This window comes from Monodon monoceros, unplaced genomic scaffold (genome assembly GCF_005190385.1).
Source record: "Monodon monoceros isolate NGI ecotype Baffin Bay Population unplaced genomic scaffold, NGI_Narwhal_1 Super_Scaffold_12, whole genome shotgun sequence".
Classification (NCBI taxonomy): domain Eukaryota; kingdom Metazoa; phylum Chordata; class Mammalia; order Artiodactyla; family Monodontidae; genus Monodon; species Monodon monoceros.
The window spans coordinates 167,440,317-167,464,462 of record NW_021703768.1 but is presented as its reverse complement, the minus strand read 5'-3'; the positions used below and the strand labels follow the sequence as shown (position 1 = coordinate 167,464,462).

The window sequence follows — 24,146 nt, the reverse complement described above, 5'->3', positions numbered from 1 at the left end:
CCCGCCAAGGCTGGGCTGCGTTGGCGGCTCAGGCAGTGTGGGCTGATGCACTTGTCGAGAGCAATAGGAGCCGTTGCCGGGCGACTGCTGGAGTGGGTGGGGGGAACCGTGTCGCTCCCAACTTCCCTCTGCCAGGGCGGGGGCTGGGGCCAGGGCACATATGGGAATTACTGGGCAAGGGTTGCGGGGGGGCGCCTGGGCCAGGGGTCTGGTGGCCAGGAGGGAGCTGGGATGAAGGGAGGAAAACATGTGGGCAAAAGTTTGGCAGAACAGGGACTTCCCTGATGGTCCGGTGGGTAAGACTCAGCGCTCCCAATGCAGGGGGGGCCCCAGGTTCGATCCCTGGTCGGGGAGCTAGATCCTGCATGCCGCAACTAAAAGATCCCGTGTGCCGCAACGAAGATCCCACGTGCCGAAACTAAGACCCAGTGTACCCAAAATAAAATAAATAAATAAACAAATAAATGTTTTTTTTAAAAAAACATTCTTTGAAAAAAAAAAAAGTTTGGTAGAACAAAAACAGGACCCAATATGCAAGATGCTGGCTTTAGGGTTTCCAAGGATCAGATTGGCGTTTTAGGGGGATCTTGGGGAGGGGGTCTGCTCAGAGATTGGAGCAGTGGCCCTGGGAAAAGGTGCATAAAATGGAGTGGGCGCCTGCCTCAACCCACCTGTGGGTTCCAGGATCCTCTCCAACCTCTGCCTTATTTGCCATTGTTCCTGGCAGTGGCCACGATGTGGGCAAGGCTGTGGGGGCGGGATTGTGGAGCAACCTTCCCCCCCCCACCCCCCCCCCCACCCCGGCATTGCGCAGCGTGCAGAACTTCCCCCACCAGAGATCGAACCCGTGCCCCCTGCACTGGAAGTGTGGAGTCTTAACCACTGGACCGCCGGGGAAGTCCTGGGCGTGGGATTGTGAACGCAGAAGCTGGAGAAGCTGGGCCAGGGCCATGATGTTGCAGAGGGGCGGTCCGCCTGGGAAGCAGAGAGAGAGTGGTCGCCCCCAGCTTCCTGTCCTGCCCTGAAGCCATCACCCATGTGCTCCCAGCCGAGCAAGTGGTCCTGTGAAGCAGGAGTCCTGGACCTGAGCATGTGGCCCTGGACCTGAGCATGTGGTCCTGTGAAGCAGGAGTCCTGGACTTGTCCCCACCTTCCCCCCCAACAGCTGCCGCAGCGGGAACCGCAAGAGCCTGGTGGTAGGAACGCCCTCGCCGACCCTTTCCCGGCCCCTGTCACCCCTGTCCATCCCAACAGGTGAGCGCGGGGGCAAGCGGGGCAGGGTGGGAGTGTCCTGTCTCCACCCCCACTGACTCAGTTCCCCCCCACCTCCTCCTCAGCAGGCAGCAGCCCCCTGGATAGTCCTCGGAACTTCTCAGCTGCATCTGCTGTCAACTTCCCTTTTGCCCGGAGGTGAGTGGTCTCCGGCTTTGGGGGATGGTGTTGACATGATGGGCGAGGGGACAGGCAGGGGCATGCACCTGGCGGCTGGACCTGCCTCCTCATTAGCCTTTTCCCCACCCCTGGCCTCTGCCCTGCTGTGGTCTCTCCTCTGGCTTCCGCCCCTGGCAAATGCACACATGCACGCACGGTCTCCTGCAGCCACATCCCGAGCACAGACAGGTAATTTCTATGAACCCTCCGGGAGGGGCAGGGGGAGGGGGTGGCATGGCTTGGTCCAGGAATCACTCATTCACTGAAAGTTGTTAATTCACTTAACAAGACCTGACGGAGGACCTGTTATGTGCCAGGCACTTAGATGTCACTTATTCATTCAACAACGTTTATTCAGTGCCTGCTGGATGCCGTGCCCTACACTGGGGGCTGAGGAATGGGAGGCTGGACTTTGGCCCTCAGGGAGTCCTCAGTCTGGTGGGAGTGGCCAGCGTGTACTCCAGCAGCTGCAACTCAGAGAGCAGCTTTGATGGGGGACGTACTGGCCACTGGTGTCAGGGAAGACTTCCCGGAGGAGGCAGCTGAAGAACAAGGAGAAAACACACAGTGGACTTGCTCACCCTGTATTCCTGTTCTTGGCCTTTTCAGAAGGTCCTTCCTCCAATGGGGCCAGGATCGGCCAGCCACAGTGCTTGCCCTTGGTCCCCACAAGCTGCAGGGGCCTTGCCTTCCTTCCAACTTCTCATTCTCTCCAGGGCCGACGGCAGAAGATGGTCCCTCGCATCCCTCCCGTCTTCTGGCTATGGAACCAACACGCCCAGCTCCACTGTCTCGGTACCCACAAGTCCTACCTTGGCAGGCAGACAGGGGAGTGCCAGGTTGGGGGTGGGGAAGACACATCTTTGGGGTTTTTTTTTTTTTGCAGTACGCGGGCCTCTCACTGTTGTGGCCTCTCCAGCCGCGGAGCACAGGCTCCGGACGCGCAGGCTCAGCGGCCATGGCTCACGGGCCTAGCCGCTCCGCGGCATGTGGGATCTTCCCGGACCGGGGCACGAACCCGTGTCCCCTGCATCGGCAGGCGGACTCTCAACCACTGCGCCACCCGGGAAGCCCCTTTGGGATTTTTTTTTTAAGGTGTTGGATAGTTATCCAATCAGCAAACATCCTGGCTGGCCCCTCTGTGCCCCATTTTGGGCAATGTTGGGGCGTCCCTGAAAGGACCCAGCCTCAGCCCCAAGGGACTCCTGGTCCGGGATACACAGATATCCTCATCCTTGTGTGGTCAGGGAAGGCCTGGTCAGAGGGGGTCTTGGGGCTGCCAAGGGAGCAGGTAGGGAAGGCTTCCTGGAAGAGGAGACATCAAAGCTGGAGTTTTGAGGGATGCATAGGAGCCAGGCAGGAGAGTTACCATCTGATGACCAGCAGACAGCCTGAGCCTTGAGGGGTAATGCTGGGGTCCTGGCTGTGGCACTGACCATGAACCCATGGCCCCGATACCCCCTCCTGCCAGTCGAGCTCATCCTCCAGGGAGCGCCTCCACCAGCTTCCTTTCCAGCCGACGCCGGACGAACTATGCTTCCTGTCCAAGCATTTCCGCAGCTCAGAGAGCATGGTTGATGAGGAGGGCGGCCACCTCTCACCTCGCCTTCGGCCCCGCTCCCGCAGCCTCAGGTGGGCCTCGACCTCTGACCCCAGCCCCAGCCCCTCCCTGGGCTGGCTTTGGGACCCACATCGTGGCTCCTCCTCCACCTTTGGTCCTGACCGTGCACAAGCCTGGCCTCCGGCCCTTGGCCCTCAGACCTGACTCAGCCGCCCTTCCCTGGGCTGTGTTTTGGGTCCCATGTCATAAGCCAGTTGTCCCCTCCTTCAGCCCTGGACGCACAACAGGGGCCTTCGACAATGAGATCGTCATGATGAATCACGTGTACCGGGAGAGATTCCCCAAGGTGGGCAGCGCCTGGCGGCTAGACCAGCCCCAGGTCCCTCCATGTTGCTGTCCCTCCAATGGCACCTGCTGTCTTCCTGGCTGCGTCCCCCCTATCTGTCCATTTCTATTTTTCCCTGTCTCTCTGTCTCAAACTCCCCCCTCCCCGACCCGCACCTGTACACGTTGCTTCTTCTCCTCCAATCTTTGGACCCCATCGTCACATCTTCTCTCTCTCCCGCCCCCATCTGCGCATGTCGCTCCCCAGCCCCATCCAATGACCAGGTCACCCCATCTCCCCCGCTCCCTGCCCAGGCCACAGCACAGATGGAGGGCCGTCTGCAGGAGTTTCTGGCCGCCTTCTCACCCGGCGCCCGGCTGGCACTGGCTGACGGCGTCCTGGGTTTCATCCACCACCAAATCATCGAGCTGGCCCGCGACTGCCTGGCCAAGTCTGGAGAGGCTCTTGTCACCTCCCGCTACTTCCTGGAGATGCAGGAGAAGCTGGAGAGGCTGCTGCAGGATGTGCGTGGGGGCAGGGGAGCACAGGGTTTAGGGGTCCCCAAGGAGGGCAGGGCAGGACCAAGGGCTTGCGGATGACGCTACCACCCGTCTGCCCCCAGGCCCATGAGCGCTCAGACAGTGAGGAAGTTGGCTTCATTGTCCAGCTTGTCCGGAAGCTGCTGGTCATCATCTCACGGCCAGCGAGGCTCCTCGAGTGTCTGGTGAGTGTCTTGGCACATGGCCAGGTGCCGGGCTGAGCCCAGGCACCCAACAGTCCTGCCGAGATACGAGAGACAGGCCCCATCGTATAGGGCTTTGAGAGGAATGCTGGGGGCTGCCGGGCTGCGGCGGGCTTCCCAGAGGAGGGGCCGGGAGCTAAGATCCCAGGGACGAGTTGGAGCCACTGGTGAGGATGCTTCAGACAGAGGGAGCGGCGTGTGCAAAGGCCTGCAGGTGGGACCGGGCCTCGGCTGACCAACCCCTCTGCACCCCCAGGAGTTTGACCCTGAGGAGTTTTACCACCTGCTGGAGGCTGCCGAGGGCCAGGCCCGCGAGGGCCAGGGCATCAAGACGGACCTGCCGCGGTACATCATTGGGCAGCTGGGCCTGGCTAAGGACCCCCTCCAGGGTGAGCTGGGGGTGGGGCAGAAAGAAGAAACTGGGGTGAGATTGCGGTGGAGCCGGGATTCCAACCCATGCCCACCCGACTCCAGAGCTGCCACACTGTCCTTCCTCTCTCTTTGGCCCTGTCCTCAGCCACCTGCAGGGCATATTATGGGGAAAGTGCCCAGGATTCCGGGGTAAGGTGGCCACAAGTTGGAGCCCCTGACCTGCCAAGTCCTCAAATGCTAAGTCAGGTTGGGCCAGGGTGCATTCACGCTGTCCTGTGAATTCACAAAGCACTTTCCCAATTCCATCCTACTGTGGCCCGGGAAGTGGGAGTCAGACGGGGCAGCCCATGGGCACGACCGAGGTGGCCGAGAACCCCCCAGCCAGGACGGGGGAACAACCGAGACATGGTGCTAGGGGAGCATTGAACCTGGCCTGGTCCAGGGGTGGTTGGGGGAGCTCTGGGAAGAGAGGATATTCAGGCTGGGGCCTGGAGGATGGAAAGGTGTGCAGATTTAGGGGAGAGAGAAAATGAACCGGGCAGGGGGAATGGTGAAGGCAAAGGTCCTGAGGTGGGTCTGTGTCTGGCGTGTTGAAAGAGCAGCGAGGAAAGGGGTGTGGCTGAGGAAGGAGGGGAGCTGGGGGTAGGCGACGGGGTCAGCAGGGACCAGCCGCAGTGGCCATCGTCCACTGGGATTGGGCTGCCATTGTCCCCATTTAAAGCCGGAGAGACTGAGGCTCCGGGCAGATGAGATTGAGCTGGGGTTCAGGCCCAGGCGTGCCCGAGACCAGATCGCCCGTGGACTAGCCGTGTGGCCGCAGCCAACCTCTTTTCTGTCTCATGAAGATGACGCAGGTGGCACTGTGGGTGGGCCCGGGTGTCAGAGGAAACATGAAGTGGCCAGGCAGGCAGGTGGCAGCTGAGGCTGCGGGGGCAGACCATCTACCCGGCACCGTGCAGTGGGCCCACTGACAGTGGGACGGGTGGGCTGCATTTGAACCCGGGCCTCCCTCACCCTGAGGCTCACTGCCTCATCTTAGCCTTGCTCTGTGACCGCAAGACACTGTCTTCATGGCCACCGTCACTGCTGTTGTTCACCAGCTGCACACTCCCACCCGGGGCCACCCCTCTGCTAAGCCCCAGGGCTGGAAACTAAGGGGGCTCGCCTGGGCCATGCCCTGAGCTGAGGAGGATGTTAGGAGCCATCACCCAGAGGGGCGGCGGCACAGCCGGTGTTCACAGGCCTAAGACTTGGGGCCAGGGTTCAAGGTAGGCTGAGCATTCGGAGCCTGGGCTTCCCACTGGCCCTTCTAGAAGGTTCCTTAGTCGTTGTTCAGTCCAGCTTCCTGGGTTTGACCGACACCTGGACGCAGTAGGGGCTGAATGACAGTATCGTGGGAGCTGGTCAGGGGAGGCACCATTTCCCCAGCCCAGGATGAGCCCTGGAGGCCTCCGGAAGTCTCTGGGTGGTGGAGGGGCAGGGCTCAGAAACCCCATTTGAGGCTCCTCCCTCATTTTACAGAGACGGTGCCTCTGAGTCACCTTGATGACAGTGGAGGACAGCCCCCAGCACCAGCACCAGCACCGGAGTCCCCAGAAGTAAGACGCAGAGCTTTGGTGGCCCCACCTGTCTTGTTCTTTTGACGGTAGACCAGGTGGCCATGAGAAGGGCTGGGTTTGCTGTTTGCTGAGGTTTTGCCTACAGCAGGTGCTTAATGAACGCCTGTGACTTTGGGGGGGATGGTGGGGGCAGGTGAGACTGCCCTGCCATGGAGGTTGGGCAGGGCAGGGTTGGAGGGGGCACTGGAAAGGGGAGCTTTGCAGAATGTGTAGGAGTTTTCTGGAAGGAGGGCATGCGTGGCTTAAGCAAAAGCTCAAACTCGGAAGCTGAGTTTGAGAAGTTTGTATAGGAGAAGAGGTAGCGTCAGGTGCCAGGACCAGCGGTTGGGACTTGGGGGCAGGAAGAACACAGCCTGCTCAGCAGTGGGGCAGGACCCTGACCCCTCTTGCTACCCACCCCCCAGAGTCGTGCCCTGGTCGGCCCTTCACGGAGGAAGCCCTGTGAGAGCGACTTCGAGACTATCAAACTCATTAGCAATGGGGCCTATGGGTGAGTCCTTGGGTACCCCGTAGACCCATTTCTCAGATGCCCACGGGGATGGCTGAAGCCCACACAGCCCCTGAGTGTGCAGACAGGGAAACTGAGGCCTGAAGAGGGAAGTGGAGGCACAAAACAGCAGGGGCATGGCCTTGGAAGGGCTTGTCCGTGATCTAGGTCCTTACTTACCCCAGGTGTTTGGGGTTCTAGGAATCTGGGGACTGAGCAAGGCAAAAGATGGCCACACGATGGCAGTAGCGTGCGCCAAGCATTCTTTAAGTGCCGCTTTGACGGATTTGCTTTGGGGGAGGGGGGAGGAGTCCCTCACAGCGTAAGACCGTTGTGGGGTCTGGGACGGAGGGGGGCTTGCAGAGGAGGCTTCTGTGTCCAGGCTTATGTGTCCGCAGCACAGTGGGGGGGGGGGTGTCTCTGGGTCTGAGAGCTCCACAGGGCAGGAGCGGCTTGGGGTCTTTAATAGCCCCAGCGTTTATCTTATCTACAAGGTGTGCAAAACCAGCAGGCTCTAAATGGCTAAAAGTCTGCGTATTTGACTTGTAGTCAAAGCGATTTGACTGTGTGCCAGCGGGGCTTTTGAGCTAACGGGTCTCAGTCGGCTGTGAAGAAATAAACAACCTAAGGGTCATCTTTGGCTCTTTGTATGACACCAGGGAGAGTGGCTTAAACCCACGGGGTGGCCGCTTTGGGAGAAGGGAGGGCCGGGTAAAGAGAAAAGGTGTCCCCGGTGGAGGGCACAGCACAGGCAAGGGCACAGCACAGGCAAAGGCACAGCGGGTTGGGTTCTGGACCCAGGTCGGGTCCCAGTGCTTGCCGGGACCTGGATCTCGGGCCTCAGCGAGCCCGGCTCCCCCCCCCCCGACCCCACCCCGCCCCGCCCCGCCCCAGGGCCGTCTACCTGGTGCGGCACCGGGAAACGAGGCAGCGCTTTGCCATCAAGAAGATCAACAAGCAGAACCTGATCCTTCGCAACCAGATCCAGCAGGTCTTCGTGGAGCGTGACATCCTCACCTTCGCTGAGAACCCGTTTGTGGTCAGCATGTTCTGCTCCTTCGAGACCCGGCGCCACCTCTGCATGGTTATGGAGTATGTGGAAGGTGCGGTCACTGGGGCTTGCATGCCTCCAGAGCAATGGAGAGCTTACTCCTGATCCAGAAGAAATACCTTATCCCTCCTTTGATCAAGCCCGCAGTCTGCTCTGTCCTCCATGGGGTCCCAGCCTGCCTTGGGGGACCCTCAGTCTGTGGTGGGGGACCCAGCCTCAGGGAGTTGGAACTGGGGGATCCCAAAGAGAAGTGTGAGGGCAGGACCCTAGGGTATAGGGGTAGGATGGACGGCCTAGGCAGGAGGGACTGGTGGGCAAGGGCCTAGAGGCTAGAGCAGCGAAGGGAGGGAGGCGTGTGTCAGAAGGACTAGGGGGGTTGGGGGCCAGGGTGAGGAGTTGTGCGATCAGGTTTGCAGTTCAGGAAAGAGCATGGCCTTCAGGTAAGTGCAGGACATGCATTTACCAAGCGGCTGCCGGGTGAGCAGAGGAAGCATGCCCTTAGAAGGCACCAGCTGTGTACAGGGGAAGGGACTGTGCACTTAACAGAGCTGCTGCCCTGCCAGGGGAAAATCAGAAGGCAGGGTCTGCCTATCCTCCCGCACCTCCCAGGTCCCCACCCCAATTCAGGACAGATTGGAGACACTTTCCAAAAGGTGGGGAGGGCACATAGGCACAAATCTGGGCACGGCTGTAGAGCCGAGGGCCTCTGTGAGCACGTCCACCCCTCTGCAGGCGGCGACTGTGCCACGCTCCTAAAGAACATGGGCCCGCTGCCCGTGGATATGGCCCGCATGTACTTCGCCGAGACGGTGCTCGCGCTGGAGTACCTGCACAACTATGGCATCGTGCACAGGGACCTCAAGCCAGACAAGTGAGTGGGCCTGGCTCTCAGGGGGCGGGGCTCAGAGTAGCCTGGGGGCGGGGCCTCTGAGTGGGTCTGGGACTGCTCAGGAGCCCCACCATCTAGATTCTCCTGGCATCATGGGCCCCCTGCTGGTAGAAAGCAGGGATCTTGGCAATGTTGAGCACCTGGTGTGTACTGAAGAGAGCAGGTATTTAATAGGCACCTGCTGTGTGCAGGGGAAGGACAGTGCACTTATCGAGGTGCTGGCCAGGCAAAGTGAGGGGGCACAGACTGGACAGGGGAAGGGACCATGCACTCACAGAGCTGCTGCCACACAAGGCAAGTGAACATGCACTTATGAGGCACCAGCTATATACAAAGAGCAGGGACATACACTTTGCAAGACCTTATGTGTAGAGAAAGGGACTGCATGTCTTGAGCTCCTGCTGTGTGTTAGTGCAGGGAAGAAAGAGAGTCCTAGAGTGTTTATTTTATCCTAGTTTCTAGTAAGCACCTACTGAGTGCCTGGTGCTCTCTGGGTGACTGAAAAACGCAACTGTGAGTGTAAATAATCCCTCATGCTTTGTAACCCTTTCATAATTTTCAAAGCACTCTTCCGTACATTAGTTGAGCACCTCCTGTGTACAGAGGAAAGCGCTGCTCTTTCATCAAGTGCCCTTTGGATACCAGGCAAGAAGTATGAGTTTCTCAGGTACTTGCCATGTGGAGGTGTGGACATAAGCGTTAAGAATCTGCATGTTTTCAGGGCATCTTGTAGTTTGCAAGTGGCTTAGAAAACAAAGCACCTGTATTTGGCACCTGCTGTATACCTGGGCCTGTGCTCACCATTTTAAGGAACCCAGACGGCGGTATAACTAACTTCTCACACACTGATGACCCTTTTGAGTTTATAAAGCACATTTTTTAGCTGGTGTGTATTTACTGGGCACCAGCTGTGTAAAGGTGATCAGAACAACAGTTATTAGGCAATGACTGTGTGTCAGTCCCCGAACACTGCAGCTATCTTTTTATAAAGTTTTTATGTTGAGGTCAGCATGCATTGATCACCTACTGTGTGCCAGGGACATGGGTCCCTTTCCAATGGAGGTACTTGCTACGTGGAGGCGTGAAGAGCCCTGCATGTTTTCAGGGCCTTAAGAGCCCTGCATGTTTTCAGGGCATCTTGTTTGCGAGTGGCTTAGAAAACAAAGCAAATGTGTGTTGGCATCTGCTGTGTACCTGGGCCTCTATGCTTGACGCTCTAAGGCTGCTTGCTTTGTGCCCATTGGGCCTCTGTGGGATCATCCTGGAGTGGGATCTTCCAAGTGTCCCCAAGGCAGGGCCTGCCCCTCCCAAGCTCAGGACCCTCTTCTGAAAAACGGTGTGGGAAGGTGCAGCCCTGGAGGGTTCAGGGAGGGATAGGCCCACACAGTAGGTGCTCCAGAAAAATATTTTTTCCTCTTTGCTTCGGAAAATTTCAAATACACCCCAAGTCAGGAGAAGGTACATTTGTTTGCTAGGGTTGCCCCAACAAAGTACCACAGACTCGGGGGCTTAAACAACAGAAATTTATTCTCACAGTTCTGGAGGCCAGAAGTCCAAGGTCAAGGTGTCGGCAGGGCCGCGCTCCCTCTGAAGGTGATGGGGAAGGATGTGTTCCAGCCCTTTCTCTCGGTTTCTGTTAGTCCCTAGGCTGTGGTGCTCCTCCTGTGTGCGTGTCTGTGTCCAAATTCCCCCTTTTTATTTTATTTATTTATTTTTTACTTTTTAAAATATTTATTTGGTTGCACTGGGTCTTAGTTGCGGCAGGTGGGCTCCTTAGTTTCGGCCCTCCAGCTCCTTAGTTGCGACACGCATGTGGGATCTAGTTCCCTGACCAGGGATCGAACCTGGGCCACCTGCATTGGGAGCTCTGAGTCTTAACCACTGGACCACCACAGAAGTCCCCAGAAATTTACTTTTAAATGGGCAGATGTCCCCAGGAGGTGCGTGAAAATGTGACTTTATAAAATAAAGCTGGCGCATATCATTTTATCACTTAAAATATTTACATCCTTAAGCTTGCAGGAGAACGTGAACAACAGCATACATGGTAGGTGTGTAAGTTTTAAAAAACTGGTGCGCCCATGAGAGGCACAAATATTTCTGTACACAGCAGGTGCTAAAGACATGTTCACTTAACAATAGGCGCTTACAAAGTATTCAGTTTGTTAAAATCGTGGATGCACGTACAAGAATATGCTGTAGATCCCCCCCAGGAGGTGTTCACGAAACGTTTTCATGCCCAGTGGGGACATGCTGTGATTCTCAGGAACTTAACTTTTGCACAGCGGAGTATACAGTAGGTGCTCAAGAGCAACACCAGATGCACCCAGTTGGTGCACAGAGATGTTTGCCAAATTTGTAATATTGCCCAAGGCCCGCTGCTTCTTTCAATAACGTGATCATGCACAGGCAGTGCTTTCTGATCCATGGAGGGGTCGGGCCGCCTCCTGTAGGACCAAGTTCTGGGGGGGCGAGGGGGCGGGAGCAGCCAGGCACCTCGGGCCCCCCAGCCCTGAGCGCACCACCCGCCTGCCCACAGCCTGCTCATCACCTCGCTCGGCCACATCAAGCTAACTGACTTCGGCCTGTCTAAGATCGGGCTCATGAGTATGGCCACCAACCTCTACGAGGGCCACATCGAGAAGGACACTCGGGAGTTCGTGGACAAGCAGGTGGGCGGGGCTGCCTCCCTCTGCCCGAAGCCTGAGCCCAGGACATGGGGAGACTTTGCAGCAAAAAGGAGAAAAGAAACTATCCCTGTAATTCTACCCACACTTTCTTCCCTGGCTGGGGGCGGTCTTTCATTTCCCTCTCCCACCTGGCCCAGGTATGCGGGACGCCTGAGTACATCGCCCCCGAGGTGATCTTCCGCCAGGGCTACGGGAAGCCAGTGGACTGGTGGGCCATGGGCGTCGTCCTCTACGAATTCCTGGTGGGCTGTGTGCCATTCTTCGGAGATACCCCTGAGGAACTCTTTGGCCAGGTGGTCAGTGGTGCGTTCCCCCTGCCCTGTCGCCCCAGGTTTAAGTCTCAGCCCCACTTTGGCTCCGGTCGGTGGTCCCCCCTGCCTTTGCCGGGGAGGGGAGCAGGCCCACTTGTGGATTGGGCACCTATGGCGTGCCCGGCCCCAGCTGAGCCCTGGGGACACAGCCAAGGGCGAGAGGGACAGTAAGGGAGATAAATAAGCAAATTATGGAGCAATCAGAGGCAAAAAAGCCGAGGAGGGAAGGAAGCAGGGAGAAGGGAGGGGGCGGGGGGCGGGTGCAGGGGTGCTATATTAAATAGAGAGTCATGCAGGGCCACACTGGGTGATGTGTGGGCAAAGACTTAAAGGAGCGAGAGGGAGTCACAGAGGTGGATGAAGGGAAGGTGCTCAGGGCAGAGGGCACAGCCAGAACAAAGGCTGTATGGGACCAAGCCTGGTATGCTGAAGGAGCAGAGGGGGCTGATGGCTTGGAGCATAGAAAGGGGAGGTGCTAGGAGGTGCTAGGAAGCGCTATCCTCAGTCCCTCATTCCCTCCTCTCATTTTAGATGAGATCATGTGGCCAGAGGGGGATGAAGCCCTTCCAGCTGACGCCCAGGACCTCATCACCAGGCTGCTCCGACAGAGCCCCCTGGACCGTCTGGGCACTGGTACGTAGGTGTGGGTGAGGCCCAGGTGGGTGGGATGGGGGCTGGGGTAAACAAGAGCTCTATTTGAGAGGCTGCATAGAGGAGGGGGACTTGAAACTGGGGTTTTGAAGGATGCATAGGAGCTCACCAAGAACTAGCATAAGATTTTGAAGAGTAGCAGGTAGCTGGGTCTGGTTCAGACAAGGGGCACTGAGGCTGTGTATATGAGCCTGCCAGGTCGCCATGGGCTGTGTCCTACGGTCCCCAAGGCCCAGCCCAGTGGATCCCACTGTCCCAAGTTTCCCCAGCCACCAAAATATTGATTAAGGGACTATTTAATATTCATGCAGCCACCCATTATGTGGCCACTACAGATCACAGTCAGGATGAAGCTTGGCCACTGGAGAGGACTATGGGGGCTGAGGTTGGGGAACAGGATACAGTCAGCTCCGCTTCATGCAGTCAGCTCTGCTCCATGGGGTAGAAACATGTGGAAGAAGCCCTCTCCTAAGGTTCTGGGGTTTCTCCAGGTGATGGGATCTCAGAGTCCAGCAGAGGGAAGAGCAGGGCCTGGGTTCTAGCCCTAGCTTGGTTCCCCTATGGGCTCTTAAAGGATGGCTCGTTTCCCCTCCCATCTTTCTGGTTCTGTGTTGGCCAAGTTTGGGTTCATAATTGGCCCAGGGGGCCATGGGGGGTGGGGACCAGCAGGGCTCAGCCAGGCATGTCTGCAGGAGGCACCCACGAAGTAAAGCAGCACCCCTTCTTCTGGACACTGGACTGGGCGGGGCTTCTGCGACACAAGGCCGAGTTTGTGCCGCAGCTTGAAGCTGAGGACGACACCAGCTACTTTGACAGTAAGCAGGGGTCCAGGGGGTGGGCTCTGCTGTCCCACGATCCCCTGGGGTGGTGAGGGGTGTCTAACAGCGTCTCCACCCCAGCTTGGTGCCTCGCCTTGGGCCTGGAGCTTCCAACTTCCTGAGCTTTCCAAGAAGCTGGGGCATGTCTGCTGGCTGCCCCCCTGCCTGGATTTCCTATGCGTCTGAGCTCAGGAGGCTGTCGCACCACCTTGGGTTGCGGGAGGGGAAACCAAAGCACTGCATGTGGCAGCCCTTGCCTGGGGGTCCCCCAGCAGGTTCAGCCTCCTGAGTGTCAGCCCTGACCAGGCATGGAGCCCTGCCTGTCATACAGGAGGGTGGGGTGCCTCGCTCAGCTTTGGTGGAGGGGGTCCCCTCATGCACTTGAGGTGAGCTCAGACAAATCTCCTTCTCCCCACTCGGGGCTCTGGCCAAACACAGAGTAAACGCCCCCGGCTTCCAGTGCCTCCTCCAGAACTTGATGTGTGACCTTGGGCATGTCAGAGGTCCTCTCTGAGCATCTGTTTCCTTTTCTGTAAGATGAGGAACATCCTTTATGTTTGAGATGCACAATTTTACCTAACTCCGGATAACCCACCTTAAGGGTGAGGAAACTGAGACACAAGAATTCCCATCCACAGTCCCACAGCTTTTAGGAACACAAGTGGGATTTATTCCCAGATACTAAACCTGCCGCCCAAGCCTCCTCTGGTCCTTAAACATACCAAGCCTGGTCCCACCACAAAGCCTTTGCCCTGACAGTGTCTCCCGACCTGGGAGGCCCTCTCCACATCACCCCACAGCCCCTGTGTCCACCTCCCGCAGCATCAGGTGGGCTGCACATGCCTTTCCCTCCCGCAGCGCGCTCAGAGCGTTACCGTCACCTGGGCTCTGAAGATGACGAGACGAATGATGAGGAGTCATCCACGGAGATCCCCCAGTTCTCGTCCTGTTCCCACCGGTTCAGCAAGGTGAGCCTGGGCCCTGGATGTAGCTAGTGCTCAGGAAACAGGGCAAGATGTTTGGGGGGTTTTTTTCTTTTTTTTTATCGTAGTGAAATACACGTAACGTAAAATAGACTATTTTAGCTATTTTAAACTGTACATACAATTCAGTGACATTTAGTACATTCGCAATGTTGTGCAACCGTCACCTGTATCTAGTTCCAGAACATTTCCATCATCCCCAGAGGGCAACCTTGTACCCAGCTGCAGTCACCCCTCGTTCCCCCCTCCCCCGCTCCCCGGCAGCCACTCATCCGCTTTCTGTCTCTGTGCATTTACCTGTTCTGGACATTTCACATACATAGAATCATACGCTATGTGGGACCACTGGGGAATTCCCTGTGTCTGGCTTCTTAAGGTTGATCCACATGGTAGCGTGTGTCAGTGCTTCATTCCTTGTTATGGCTGAATAATATTCCATTGTGTGGTTGGACCATATTTTGTTTTATCCACTCATCAGTTGATGGACGTTTGGGTTGTTTCCACTTTGGGGCAATTGTAAATAGATCTTCTATGCTGGGTGTTATATTATAGCCTCATCAGCTTAATTTGAGTTCCTTCCTTTGTTTATAATTTGATTTAAAAACCTGCACTGCTTATGGGTCTGGGCCCCAGGCAGGAAACCCCAGCTGTGGCCCCTTGGTAGCCAGGCTGCTCTGAGCCTCAGTTTCTCCACCTGTACAGTGGGCTAAAGACTCTACGTCTTGGGCTTCCCTGGTGGTGCAGTGGTTGAGAGTCCGCCTGCCGATGCAGGGGACACGGGTTCGTGCCCCGGTCCGGGAAGATCCCACATGCCGCGGAGCGGCTGGGCCTGTGAGCCGTGGCCGCTGAGCCTGCGCGTCCGGAGCTTGTGCTCCGCAACGGGAGAGGCCACAGCAGTGAAAGGCCCGCGTACCGCAAAAAAAAAAAAACAAAAAAACTGTATGTCTTTAGAGATGTGGTAAGTAAGCATCTGAGGAAGTGACTCAGGGAAGTGTCAGGCATGTAGGAAATACTCAACTAAGCCGTCCCCCACGAATGTGGTTGTTGTTACGGTTTTTTTGTTTCTGTTTTTTTTTTTTATGATGTGGACCTTTTTTTTTTTTCAGGTACTATCTGAATTTATTGAAGGGCTTCTTAATCTAGGGTTTGTGAACTTGCATGGGAATAAATTACATCTTTATTTTTACTAATCTCTAACTGAAATTTGGTATGTTTTCCAATTGTAATATAAGCAGCAAATCACAGTAATATTAGCATGACCTTGACTTTGTCACCAATACAAATCATGGATTTTTCATATCACGCTGGAGTCGTTGTAAAATATCTTTCAAGTTCAAAACTACTTCAGAATTATGGTACTTATGAGACCTGCTAGATCTTGTTATTTAATGCATTACTAAAGAGCCACGTATAGTACCATATTGCTGGTTTAAAAAATATTCTAATATTATTTTAATATAATCAGCCTCACTTGCAACCTGACCTATTTCATTTGATGCATTTAAAAATACTACTCTGAGGGCTTCCCAGGTGGTGCAGTGGTTGAGAGTCCGCCTGCCGATGCAGGGGACACGGGTTCGTGCCCCGGTCTGGGAAGATCCCACATGCCGCGGCGCGGCTGGGCCCGTGAGCCATGGCCACTGAGCCTGCGCGTCCGGAGCCTGTGCTCCGCAGCGGGAGAGGCCACAGCAGTGAGAGGCCCGCATACCGAAAAAAAAAAAAAAAAAAATACTACTCTGAGAAGAGGTCTGTAGGTGTTACCACTTTGCCAAAGGGGCTCATGTACAGAAATCCATGCTTGTCATGATGGTAGCAGCTCCTCCTCAGAAGCCTCAAGGGCCAGAGCTCTGCCCAGAACTCCCCTTCAGATGTGGACCATTTTTTAAAGTCTTCATTGAATTTGTTTCGATATTGCTTCTGTTTTATGTTTTGGTTTTTTGGCTGCAAGGCATGTGGGATCTCAGCTCCCTGACCAGGGATTGAACCCACACCCCCTGCATTGGAAGGCGAAGTCTTAACCACTGGACTGCCAGGGAAGTCCCGTTACTGTTATTTTTAATTGCTTCCCAGGTCTACAGCAGCTCTGAGTTCCTGGCCGCCCAGCCCACCCCAACCTTTGCTGAACGGAGCTTCAGTGAGGACCGGGAGGAAGGGTGGGAGCGCAGCAGTGAGGGGGACTATGGGCGCCGGCTGAGCACCACCGAGGTCCGGTAGGTGGGCTGGGGAGTATAAGCAGGTCCAGCTTCCAAACCTGCTGAGAGGTGGAGCCACAAAGTCTTAACATTGGAAAGAGCTTCCCAGTGGCCCAGTAGAAAAGGGTAAAACATATTGGCCAGCCTGTCAGACCCCTGCCAACCTGGCCCCTATCATCACTCCCTTTGGCTTTGCATTCCTAACCACACTAAACCTAAAGCAGCCATGTACCATCACACTGCTAGGCTTTTGCTTGCGCTGCTTCCTCTGCCCAGAATACCCTTTGCTCATGAAGTCCCTTTCATCTTTCAATGTCCAAACTCACAGAAATAATCAACGTCTGCTAGAGGATGGGCATTGGAAGCTGGGTTTTAAAAATTGAATAGGAGTTCTCTGGGCAGTCACAGAGGACAGAGCAGGCAGAGGGAACTCACCTTATATTTACAAATTACCTCTGACTCTAGGCTGAGAGTTAAGGTATGGTCACTAGGGGAGACTGGGTGTCCTGGGGTGAGGGCACCTGGCAGGTGTGACTCAGGCTCTTCCCTGCTACAGGCTGAGGTCCTGCACATCCTCCGGTTCCTCCTGCCACTTACCCTGTTCCCAGCCTGAGCGGGGCCCTAGCCCATCTTTCCTGAACACCATCAACCTGGACACGATGCCCAAATTTGCCTTCTCATCAGAGGATGAGGGAGTCGGCCCAGCTCCTGTGGGCCCCAAAAGGCCCGTCTTCATTCTGGGGGAGCCCGACCCACCCCCAGCAGCCACCCCAGTGTTGCCCAAGCCCTCAAGCCTTTCTGGTAGGTGGAATCCAGGGTGGGAGGGATGGTGTCATGCAGAGTTTCCCACAGGAGGGACTATTTGAGATGGGTTTTGAAGGATGAGTAGGAGTTCTCTAGAGACAACATTCACTTGTGTAACAAAGGCCTCAGTCTGAGGGTGATACCCCCCAGCTTCATTGGATTAGGATGGGAGAGAGGAATTGAACTGGGGAGCTCCAAGAGTGGGAGTTAGGAATCTGACTGGGGTGAGGGGAAGGCTTCTTGAAGTAGGGGACTTGAAGAGTGGAGCTTCCCAGGGACAGCAGTGAAAGAAAGGTGTGCAGGAAGAGGGAATGCCTGAACAAAGGCCAGGAGGCTGGACTGTGTACACACCGACCAGGGAGGAAGGGGCTTTGCCTTCTGAGGGCAGAAGGGCCAAGTGGTGAGATGGGGGAGGGGCAGACTGACCCCCCGACCCTGCTGATCCCCGTAGCTGACACAGCTGCCCTCAGCCACGCGCGCCTACGAAGCAACAGCACCGGTGCACGACACTCTACGCCGAGGGCCCTGGATGCCGGCCGGGGCCGCCGCCTTGGGGGCCCGAGAGACTCAGCCCCTGAGAAATCCAGGACCTCCCCCAGCGGGGGTCGCGTGCCCAAGTCAGCCTCAGTGTCTGCCCTGTCGCTCATCATCACGGCAGGTGACGCCCATGGCCCAGCCTCGTCTTTGCTTGTCTGTCCATGTCCATTTTAACCACGGAGTAGGGGCTGCTTTGGCCAGCGGGAGCTGGAGGGGGTCCCTCCAGGTGATGTGTCCCCAGGCACAAAGCTCCCAGGGCTGCTGTTCGGGGCTGAGCCCAGGAGATAGGAAGCAGCTGGGGAACTGGCATTCCTGGCAGCGGGCACTACATGTGCAAAGGCCTGGAGGGGAAGGGGGAGGGTGTTTGGGGCATTGGAGTGGCAGCAAAGCAGCCAGAGTGATCAGTGTGGGGACTTCCCTGGTGGTCCAGTGGTTAAGACTCTGAGCTTCCACTGCAGGGGCACAGGTTCGATCCCTGGTCCGGGAACTAAGATCCCACATGCTGCGCCGTGCGGCCAAAAAACAAAAACAGAAACAAACCGACTGATTGGTGTGGAGGGAGGGGAAGGTGCCTTGTGAGGGGACCCACAAGGGAGTGACCCCCCTCCTTGAACCTCGTCCCTGCAGATGACGGTAGCGGCGGCCCCCTCATGAGCCCCCTGTCCCCACGCTCGCTGTCCTCAAACCCGTCGTCACGCGACTCCTCTCCAAGCCGAGACCCTTCCCCCGTGTGTGGCAGCCTGCGGCCCCCCATTGTCATCCACAGCTCGGGCAAGAAGTATGGCTTCAGCCTGCGGGCAATCCGCGTCTACATGGGTGACAGTGACATCTACACCGTGCACCATGTTGTGTGGGTGAGTTGGCCCTGGGATGGGCGGGAACAGCCAGACCTGGTTTGAGTCCCAGCTCTGCCCTGGCAAGGCGCCTCCCTTTTGGAGCTGCATTTGTTAGTCTTGGAAAGCAAGCGAATACTCATTGCCTGTGAGGTTTTGGAGCCCAGGGCAGGGAACTGTTGCCACCTGTGTCTTAATGGTCCTTGTCAGTTATGGGGAGAGGACTGGGCAAGAGGGATGGAGACCTCAAGTGGGCACAAAGCTCCCGCACAGTGTTTTGTACTCCCTCCCCCAGCCCAGGACCTGTCCCCTCCCTACTGGTCTCTGAAAGGTCTGGGAAACCAGGCAGTGTGAAAGGCAGCAGCTTGCTGGGGGCCTGTAGCTGACTCAGCTGGGCTGGGGTCTCTAGCTCTGGGGCCCAGGCCACTGACCCCGCTATCTGCCCCCACCCCCAGAGTGTGGAGGAGGGAAGCCCTGCCCAGGAGGCAGGCCTGCGGGCCGGGGACCTCATCACCCACATCAACGGGGAGTCGGTCCTGGGGCTGGTGCACATGGACGTCGTGGAGCTACTGCTGAAGGTGCAGGCCCCCAACCCCACCCCAGCCTCCACCCCAGAGCCTCCACCCCCGTCCATCCTCAGGGCCCCTGGATCTCCCAACACTGCCCACCCTCTGGGCTGCTCCTGTGACCTCCATCCCTACGCCTTGGCCTCAGCTCCCAATTCTGTGTGGTTCCCCCCGTCCAACCATACCACTCCGCATTCGGCCCTGCATGCCCCGTCCCCTCTGCCTCAGAGCCACTCCTCCAGGAAGCCCTTCCTGCCCCCTGGGTGCCCCTTCTCCTGACCTTGCCTCTGGCCCACCCTGACTCTGTGGGGCTGGGGGTGTCTGTACCATCTTGGCCTCCTGCCTCCCCTCAGACCAAGGGTCCTCGGGGGCTGAGGCCTAGAGGCGGGGAGGTGGACACAGGTGAGGAGGCAGACCCCTAGTTGGATAGCTCCTGGGACCAGTGGGTGGGTAGATGGCTCAATGGATGGATGGACAGATGGCAGACGTCCATCTTTGGCCCAGTGAGTGGTGGGGTCATTAGGTAAGAAGCGGGTGGTTAGGATCCGGGGCTTCCAATGGATGAGTAGATGGGTGGGTGGGTGCATGGACGGCTCGTTGGACGGAAGGCACACAGGCGACCCCTTGCCATCCCTCCTGCAGAGTGGCAACAAGATCGCCCTTCGGACCACGCCCCTGGAGAACACCTCCATCAAGGTGGGCCCTGCACGGAAGAATGTGACCAAGGGCCGCATGGCGCGCAGGAACAAGCGGAGCCGAAGGCGGGAGACGCAGGAGCGGTGAGCGGCGGCCTGGCTGCCGGGGAGGGTTCATGCAGGACCTGTGGCACATTTGGGCGGCCCGGGCTGCTGGGGGCAGGGGTTTTGAAGAATCTGGGTTCCTAACCCCCAGGCGGAAGTCGCTCTTCAAGAAGATCTCAAAACAGTCGTCCGTGCTGCACACCAGCCGCAGCTTCTCTTCCGGCCTCCACCACTCCCTGTCATCCAGTGAGAGCCTCCCGGGCTCACCCACCCACAGCCTCTCCCCCAGCCCCACCACGCCCTGCTGCAGCCCGGCTCCCGATGCCCCAGCAGGTGGGTGCACCCCCAGGACCACCCTGGGAAGAACAGCCCCTTAGGGCTGTGGTGGTCAGCCCAGCGGGGGAGTGAGCAGAGTTGGGAGGCTGGAATGACCTGATGTGTGACAGCCTCAAAGCCAGTCTGGGATGGGCAGGGAAGGTTGTGCCCAGCAGACGGAACATCGTGAACAAAGGGGATCCAGACAAGAGAGATGTGAAAGCTAGAGGGAGGCTAGGGAGAGGGGATTGGGGGATGGATCAAGCCGAAGAGCTGGGCTTAAATTGGGGGGCAGTAGGGAGCCATGGAGGGTGAGCCAGAGAGGGCATGGAAAGATTGTTCTGGAGCAGGAAAGGATGGTGACTTGGCCCAACCCTGAGGGTCCCCAGTCTGTGAGAGACAGACAGAGATGGATACCCCTAGTCCCACTGGGTTAGCATCAGACTAGAGAGACAGTCTGGGGCAATCCACAGAGGCAGGGAAGGCCTCCTGGAGGAGAGCCACCAGGAAGCCCTCCCTGCCTTCTGGGGACCCCAACTGCTATCTCTCCCTCTGGCCTACCCTGACCTCATGGGGCTGGGGGTATCTGTGCCATCTTTGTCTTTCTCAGATCAGGCATCCTCAGGGGCTGAGGCCTAGGGGTGGGGAGTGGACACAGGCAGAGGCAGGGCCCTTACTGGATAACTTCCAGAACCAGTGGGTGGATGGCTCATGGGATGGATAGATGGACGGTGGGCAGGTACCTTTGGCTGAATGAGTCAGTGGGTCATTTAAGTGAGAAGTGGGTGAAGAGGAGCTAGGGCTTTGATGGATGAGTAGGAGTCCACCAGATCTAAGCCAAAGGAAGAGCTTGTGCAAACAAAGGAAACACCAGGCCTGATGGGTGGCCACAGGGGACAGTGTGGGCTTTTGGCAGTCAGTCTTAGGGCCCCACCTCGAGGCTGGCACATTGAGGCTGGTGGCCCTGACCCTCCCGTCACCCACAGACACAGTGTCTCCACCCAGCGCATCCCCAAGCTCCAGCAGCCCTGCATCTCCGGCTGCCGCTGGCCACACCCGACCCAGCTCCCTGCATGGCCTGGCCACCAAGCTTGGGCCACCCCGCCCCAAAGCCGGCCGCCGCAAGTCCACCAGCAGCATCCCGCCCTCCCCGCTGGCCTGCCCGCCCGTGCCAGCGCCCCCACCCCGCTCACCCTCGCCCCTGCCAGGGCACCCGCCTGCGCCTGCCCGGTCCCCAAGGCTGCGCCGAGGCCAGTCGGCTGACAAGCTGGGTACAGGTGAGCGGCTCGACGGGGAGCTGGGGCGCCGCAGCCGCGGGCCAGACTCCGAGCTGGTGGTCATGCGACGGCTGCATCTGTCCGAGCGCCGAGACTCATTCAAGAAGCAGGAGGCTGTGCAGGAGGTGAGCTTTGATGAACCACCTGAGGAGGCCACTGGGCCACCCACCTTGGTGCCGCAGATCGCCGTGGAGGGCGCTGAGGCTGTGCCAGGAGCCCTTGGACCCTCTGAGAAAGACTAATCCCTCCTACCTATCCTCTCCCTGGCCTGGAAGTCAACGCATTTTTTGTGGAATGTGTTTTCCATAAATTGACACCTGGATGGAGACTGAGCCACCAGCCTCTGACACCTGGAAGATGAGAAGCGATCGCGTTTCTTGCTGGAAGGTGCCTCCCTCGTGTTCTGGAGCCGATCAATCAGGGGCCCGTAGGGGCAGGCAAGGGAGACTAGGGTGGCATTGTAAATAGCAGCAAATCCCTGCAGCTAATTTATTACGTTTCATAAGCGATAGCCAGACTGAGCTGCCACTGTTAAGGCAGCTGCCCAGGTCTTGTCCCATGCACTTGGGACCCATCTGTAGACCCTGCCCCCTGGGCTGAGAAGGAAGCACTTTGGACAAGTCAACGTGTATTCGTGTTTTATGGTTTTTCTGTACTTTTAAAGTTTTTTTGTGTTACTTGATCCCACCCCTGACTCAAGACCCGCAGATTTGAAGGGATGCAGTCAAGCTTACCTGTCCAGGCCCAGTTTGGATGACTTGGAGATTCCGTAAACAATTCCCCTCCACCACAAAACAAAGTAATCTTGATGATGGACTGGATTCTGAAGGCTACTTCCTACCATCATAGCCTCCATCCCTAGGCCAGCCATGCTAGAGTCTGCCTCCAGTCCTATAGGCTTAGGAGGTGTGGGAACTGGGGCTTTGATATATGAGTAGAAGTTCACCAGATCTAGGCAGAGGGGTCACCTGCGTCACAAGCAGACACTGATGCCCCAGGAGGCAGAGGCCTCAAAGGACACTGCCAGGGTAGGAGAAGACCCTGGACAAGATTTTTTGTATTTGATGCCCACCAGGGTGAGAACTTGACCATGATGTGTCTGAAACAGCCCCTGGGGGGTGCCCTCGATATGCCAGAGCCTTGTAGGGCTGAAATTCGAGTGAGAAAAATCCAACTGGGGGGCAGTGAGGCCCAAGTTGGAATCTTGGCTTCACTGTTTGGCTCTGGGAAAATGACTTCCCCACTCTGTGCCTCAGTTTCCTTGTGTTTACAAAACAAATCCCAACGACTATTAAGCACCTACTGTATGCCAAGCGCTTTACTTGTGGCTTTTCCCTCAGCCAACCTTGAGAAGGCTGGAGGTGGTGTCGTCATCCCCATTTTACAGACAAATAACTAAGGCCTGGCAAGGCGTGGAGACTTGCCCCCACCATTGCCTGGAAAGAGTCATGCAGCCAGGCCCTGTCCTGGGCATTGTAGTCAAGGGAGCTGGAATGGAGAATCTGTTGTCAGATACAGCCGACTCCAGCTCCAGCTCTCTCCCCTGTAATGCTGTGTGACCCACTGGGCATCTCAGAGTCTCCATTTCCCATTCAGAGGTGGCCAGCAAGATCACCGTACCCCACAATGGTGAGGGCACTTTCCAGGCACTGCAGCCCACTCTGTGTTCTCTCTGGAGACATCCGTGCAGCACTGCCTGGTGTTGAAACTAGATCAAGGCTGTGCATGACTTGCTCCCGCCTTCCATCCCGGAGCTGACGGTGAATAAAAGCCCACATTTACAAAGAAGAGGTCCAATGTCTGGATTTGTGAGGGGCCAAGAAAAGGGTAAGGGAAGAGTGGGGTGGGGGGGCGGGATGAAAACAGACCCTTGGCTCAAAGTCACTTGAAGTGGTTTTTGTTTTTTTGTTTTTGGCGGTACGCGGGCCTCTCACTGTTGTGGCCTCTCCCGTCGTGGAGCACAGGCTCCTGACGCGCAAGCTCAGCGGCCATGGCTCACGGGCCCGGCCGTGCCGCGGCATGTGGGATCTTCCCGGACCGGGGCACGAACCCGTGTCCCCTGCATCGGCAGGCGGGCTCTCAACCACTGCGCCACCAGAGAAGCCCTTGAAGTGGGTTTTGAAGGCTGCTGGGAATTCACTGTTGAGATTCTTCCTGATGCCTTCTCCGGTCCTGGCCTCCTGCTGCCCTCTCTGAATTGAGTACCCATCATGGGCTCTGTCCTTAGAAGCTTCATCCAGACACCCGTCTGGGGCCTTGAAGCTGTGTTAATAAATAAATAAACCATCTTTGTGTCCTTTTTTAACCCGTCTTTGCTTGGGCTGTGCCCTTAAGTTCCCCTCACCACCACTGGAACCCAGCCCAGCCCGAGCGCGTTCGGTTACTTCCGAAGCGCTCCGTAGGTCGGAAACCTTTGGCCACGCCCCCTGTTTCCGAGTGTCTTCGGCTATCTCCGGAAACAGTCCGCACCTGTACAGGCGTTGGGCTAGTTCACCATAGCCAACAGAGTTAGTTCAGCTGTTTCCAGACACTCTGGGCTACCACGGAAACCCCGGCTTTCAACTCCGGCTCCTTCTCGGCTCTCAGCTTGTTTCCTGAAAAGCGCAGCTTTCTGTCTGAGCCCCTCCCCTCAACCCTGCCGCCTCCATTTCCTGAGTTCTGGGCCACCTCACTCGTCCTCTGGAGCCGTCCATGCTTCGGCAGTTTCCGGAAGCTGGTGGTCGCCCCTAGATCTAAGTTCCCAGGGCCTCATTTGGGACCGAGCACCCTTGGTTCTTTCCAGAAACTTTCCGAAGTCTCGGGGCCCAGCCTCTGTTCTGCCGGTCCGGGGGCAGTGCGCTCGGTCATTTCCGGAATCGCTCGGGCATCTCTGAGTCCAGCCGAGCCTAGCCGAGCCCAGCCTCGGAATTATTCATCTGACCCGATTATGTTCGGCTGTTTCCGGAAATGATC

At 57.2% G+C, this 24,146-nt stretch overlaps 1 protein-coding gene across 9 annotated transcripts in view; it reads left to right on the top strand.

Moving 5' to 3' along the window:
• The window catches only part of MAST3 (microtubule associated serine/threonine kinase 3), a 32,554-nt gene extending 9,575 nt beyond the window's left edge, over positions 1-22,979 (top strand). For 3 of the 9 annotated variants that reach the window (XM_029218642.1, XM_029218633.1, XM_029218637.1), the window contains 26 exons: positions 1,166-1,254; positions 1,338-1,410; positions 1,600-1,620; positions 2,148-2,226; positions 2,903-3,063; positions 3,263-3,338; positions 3,632-3,841; positions 3,940-4,041; positions 4,316-4,448; positions 5,953-6,029; positions 6,455-6,540; positions 7,432-7,640; positions 8,321-8,459; positions 11,017-11,149; positions 11,305-11,470; positions 12,010-12,111; positions 12,822-12,944; positions 13,806-13,915; positions 16,001-16,140; positions 16,679-16,923; positions 17,378-17,584; positions 18,091-18,317; positions 18,752-18,874; positions 19,505-19,641; positions 19,754-19,935; positions 20,904-22,979. In XM_029218642.1, coding sequence (XP_029074475.1) covers positions 3,002-3,063; positions 3,263-3,338; positions 3,632-3,841; positions 3,940-4,041; positions 4,316-4,448; positions 5,953-6,029; positions 6,455-6,540; positions 7,432-7,640; positions 8,321-8,459; positions 11,017-11,149; positions 11,305-11,470; positions 12,010-12,111; positions 12,822-12,944; positions 13,806-13,915; positions 16,001-16,140; positions 16,679-16,923; positions 17,378-17,584; positions 18,091-18,317; positions 18,752-18,874; positions 19,505-19,641; positions 19,754-19,935; positions 20,904-21,436 — 3,522 coding nt within the window. In that variant the 5' untranslated portion in view covers positions 1,166-1,254; positions 1,338-1,410; positions 1,600-1,620; positions 2,148-2,226; positions 2,903-3,001 and the 3' untranslated portion in view covers positions 21,437-22,979. The remainder of the gene's footprint in view (positions 1-1,165; positions 1,255-1,337; positions 1,411-1,599; positions 1,621-2,147; positions 2,227-2,902; positions 3,064-3,262; positions 3,339-3,631; positions 3,842-3,939; positions 4,042-4,315; positions 4,449-5,952; positions 6,030-6,454; positions 6,541-7,431; positions 7,641-8,320; positions 8,460-11,016; positions 11,150-11,304; positions 11,471-12,009; positions 12,112-12,821; positions 12,945-13,805; positions 13,916-16,000; positions 16,141-16,678; positions 16,924-17,377; positions 17,585-18,090; positions 18,318-18,751; positions 18,875-19,504; positions 19,642-19,753; positions 19,936-20,903) is intronic. The other 6 variants (XM_029218634.1, XM_029218639.1, XM_029218636.1 and 3 more) reach the window with 3 other exon arrangements.
• The last annotated feature ends 1,167 nt before the right edge of the window (positions 22,980-24,146 follow it).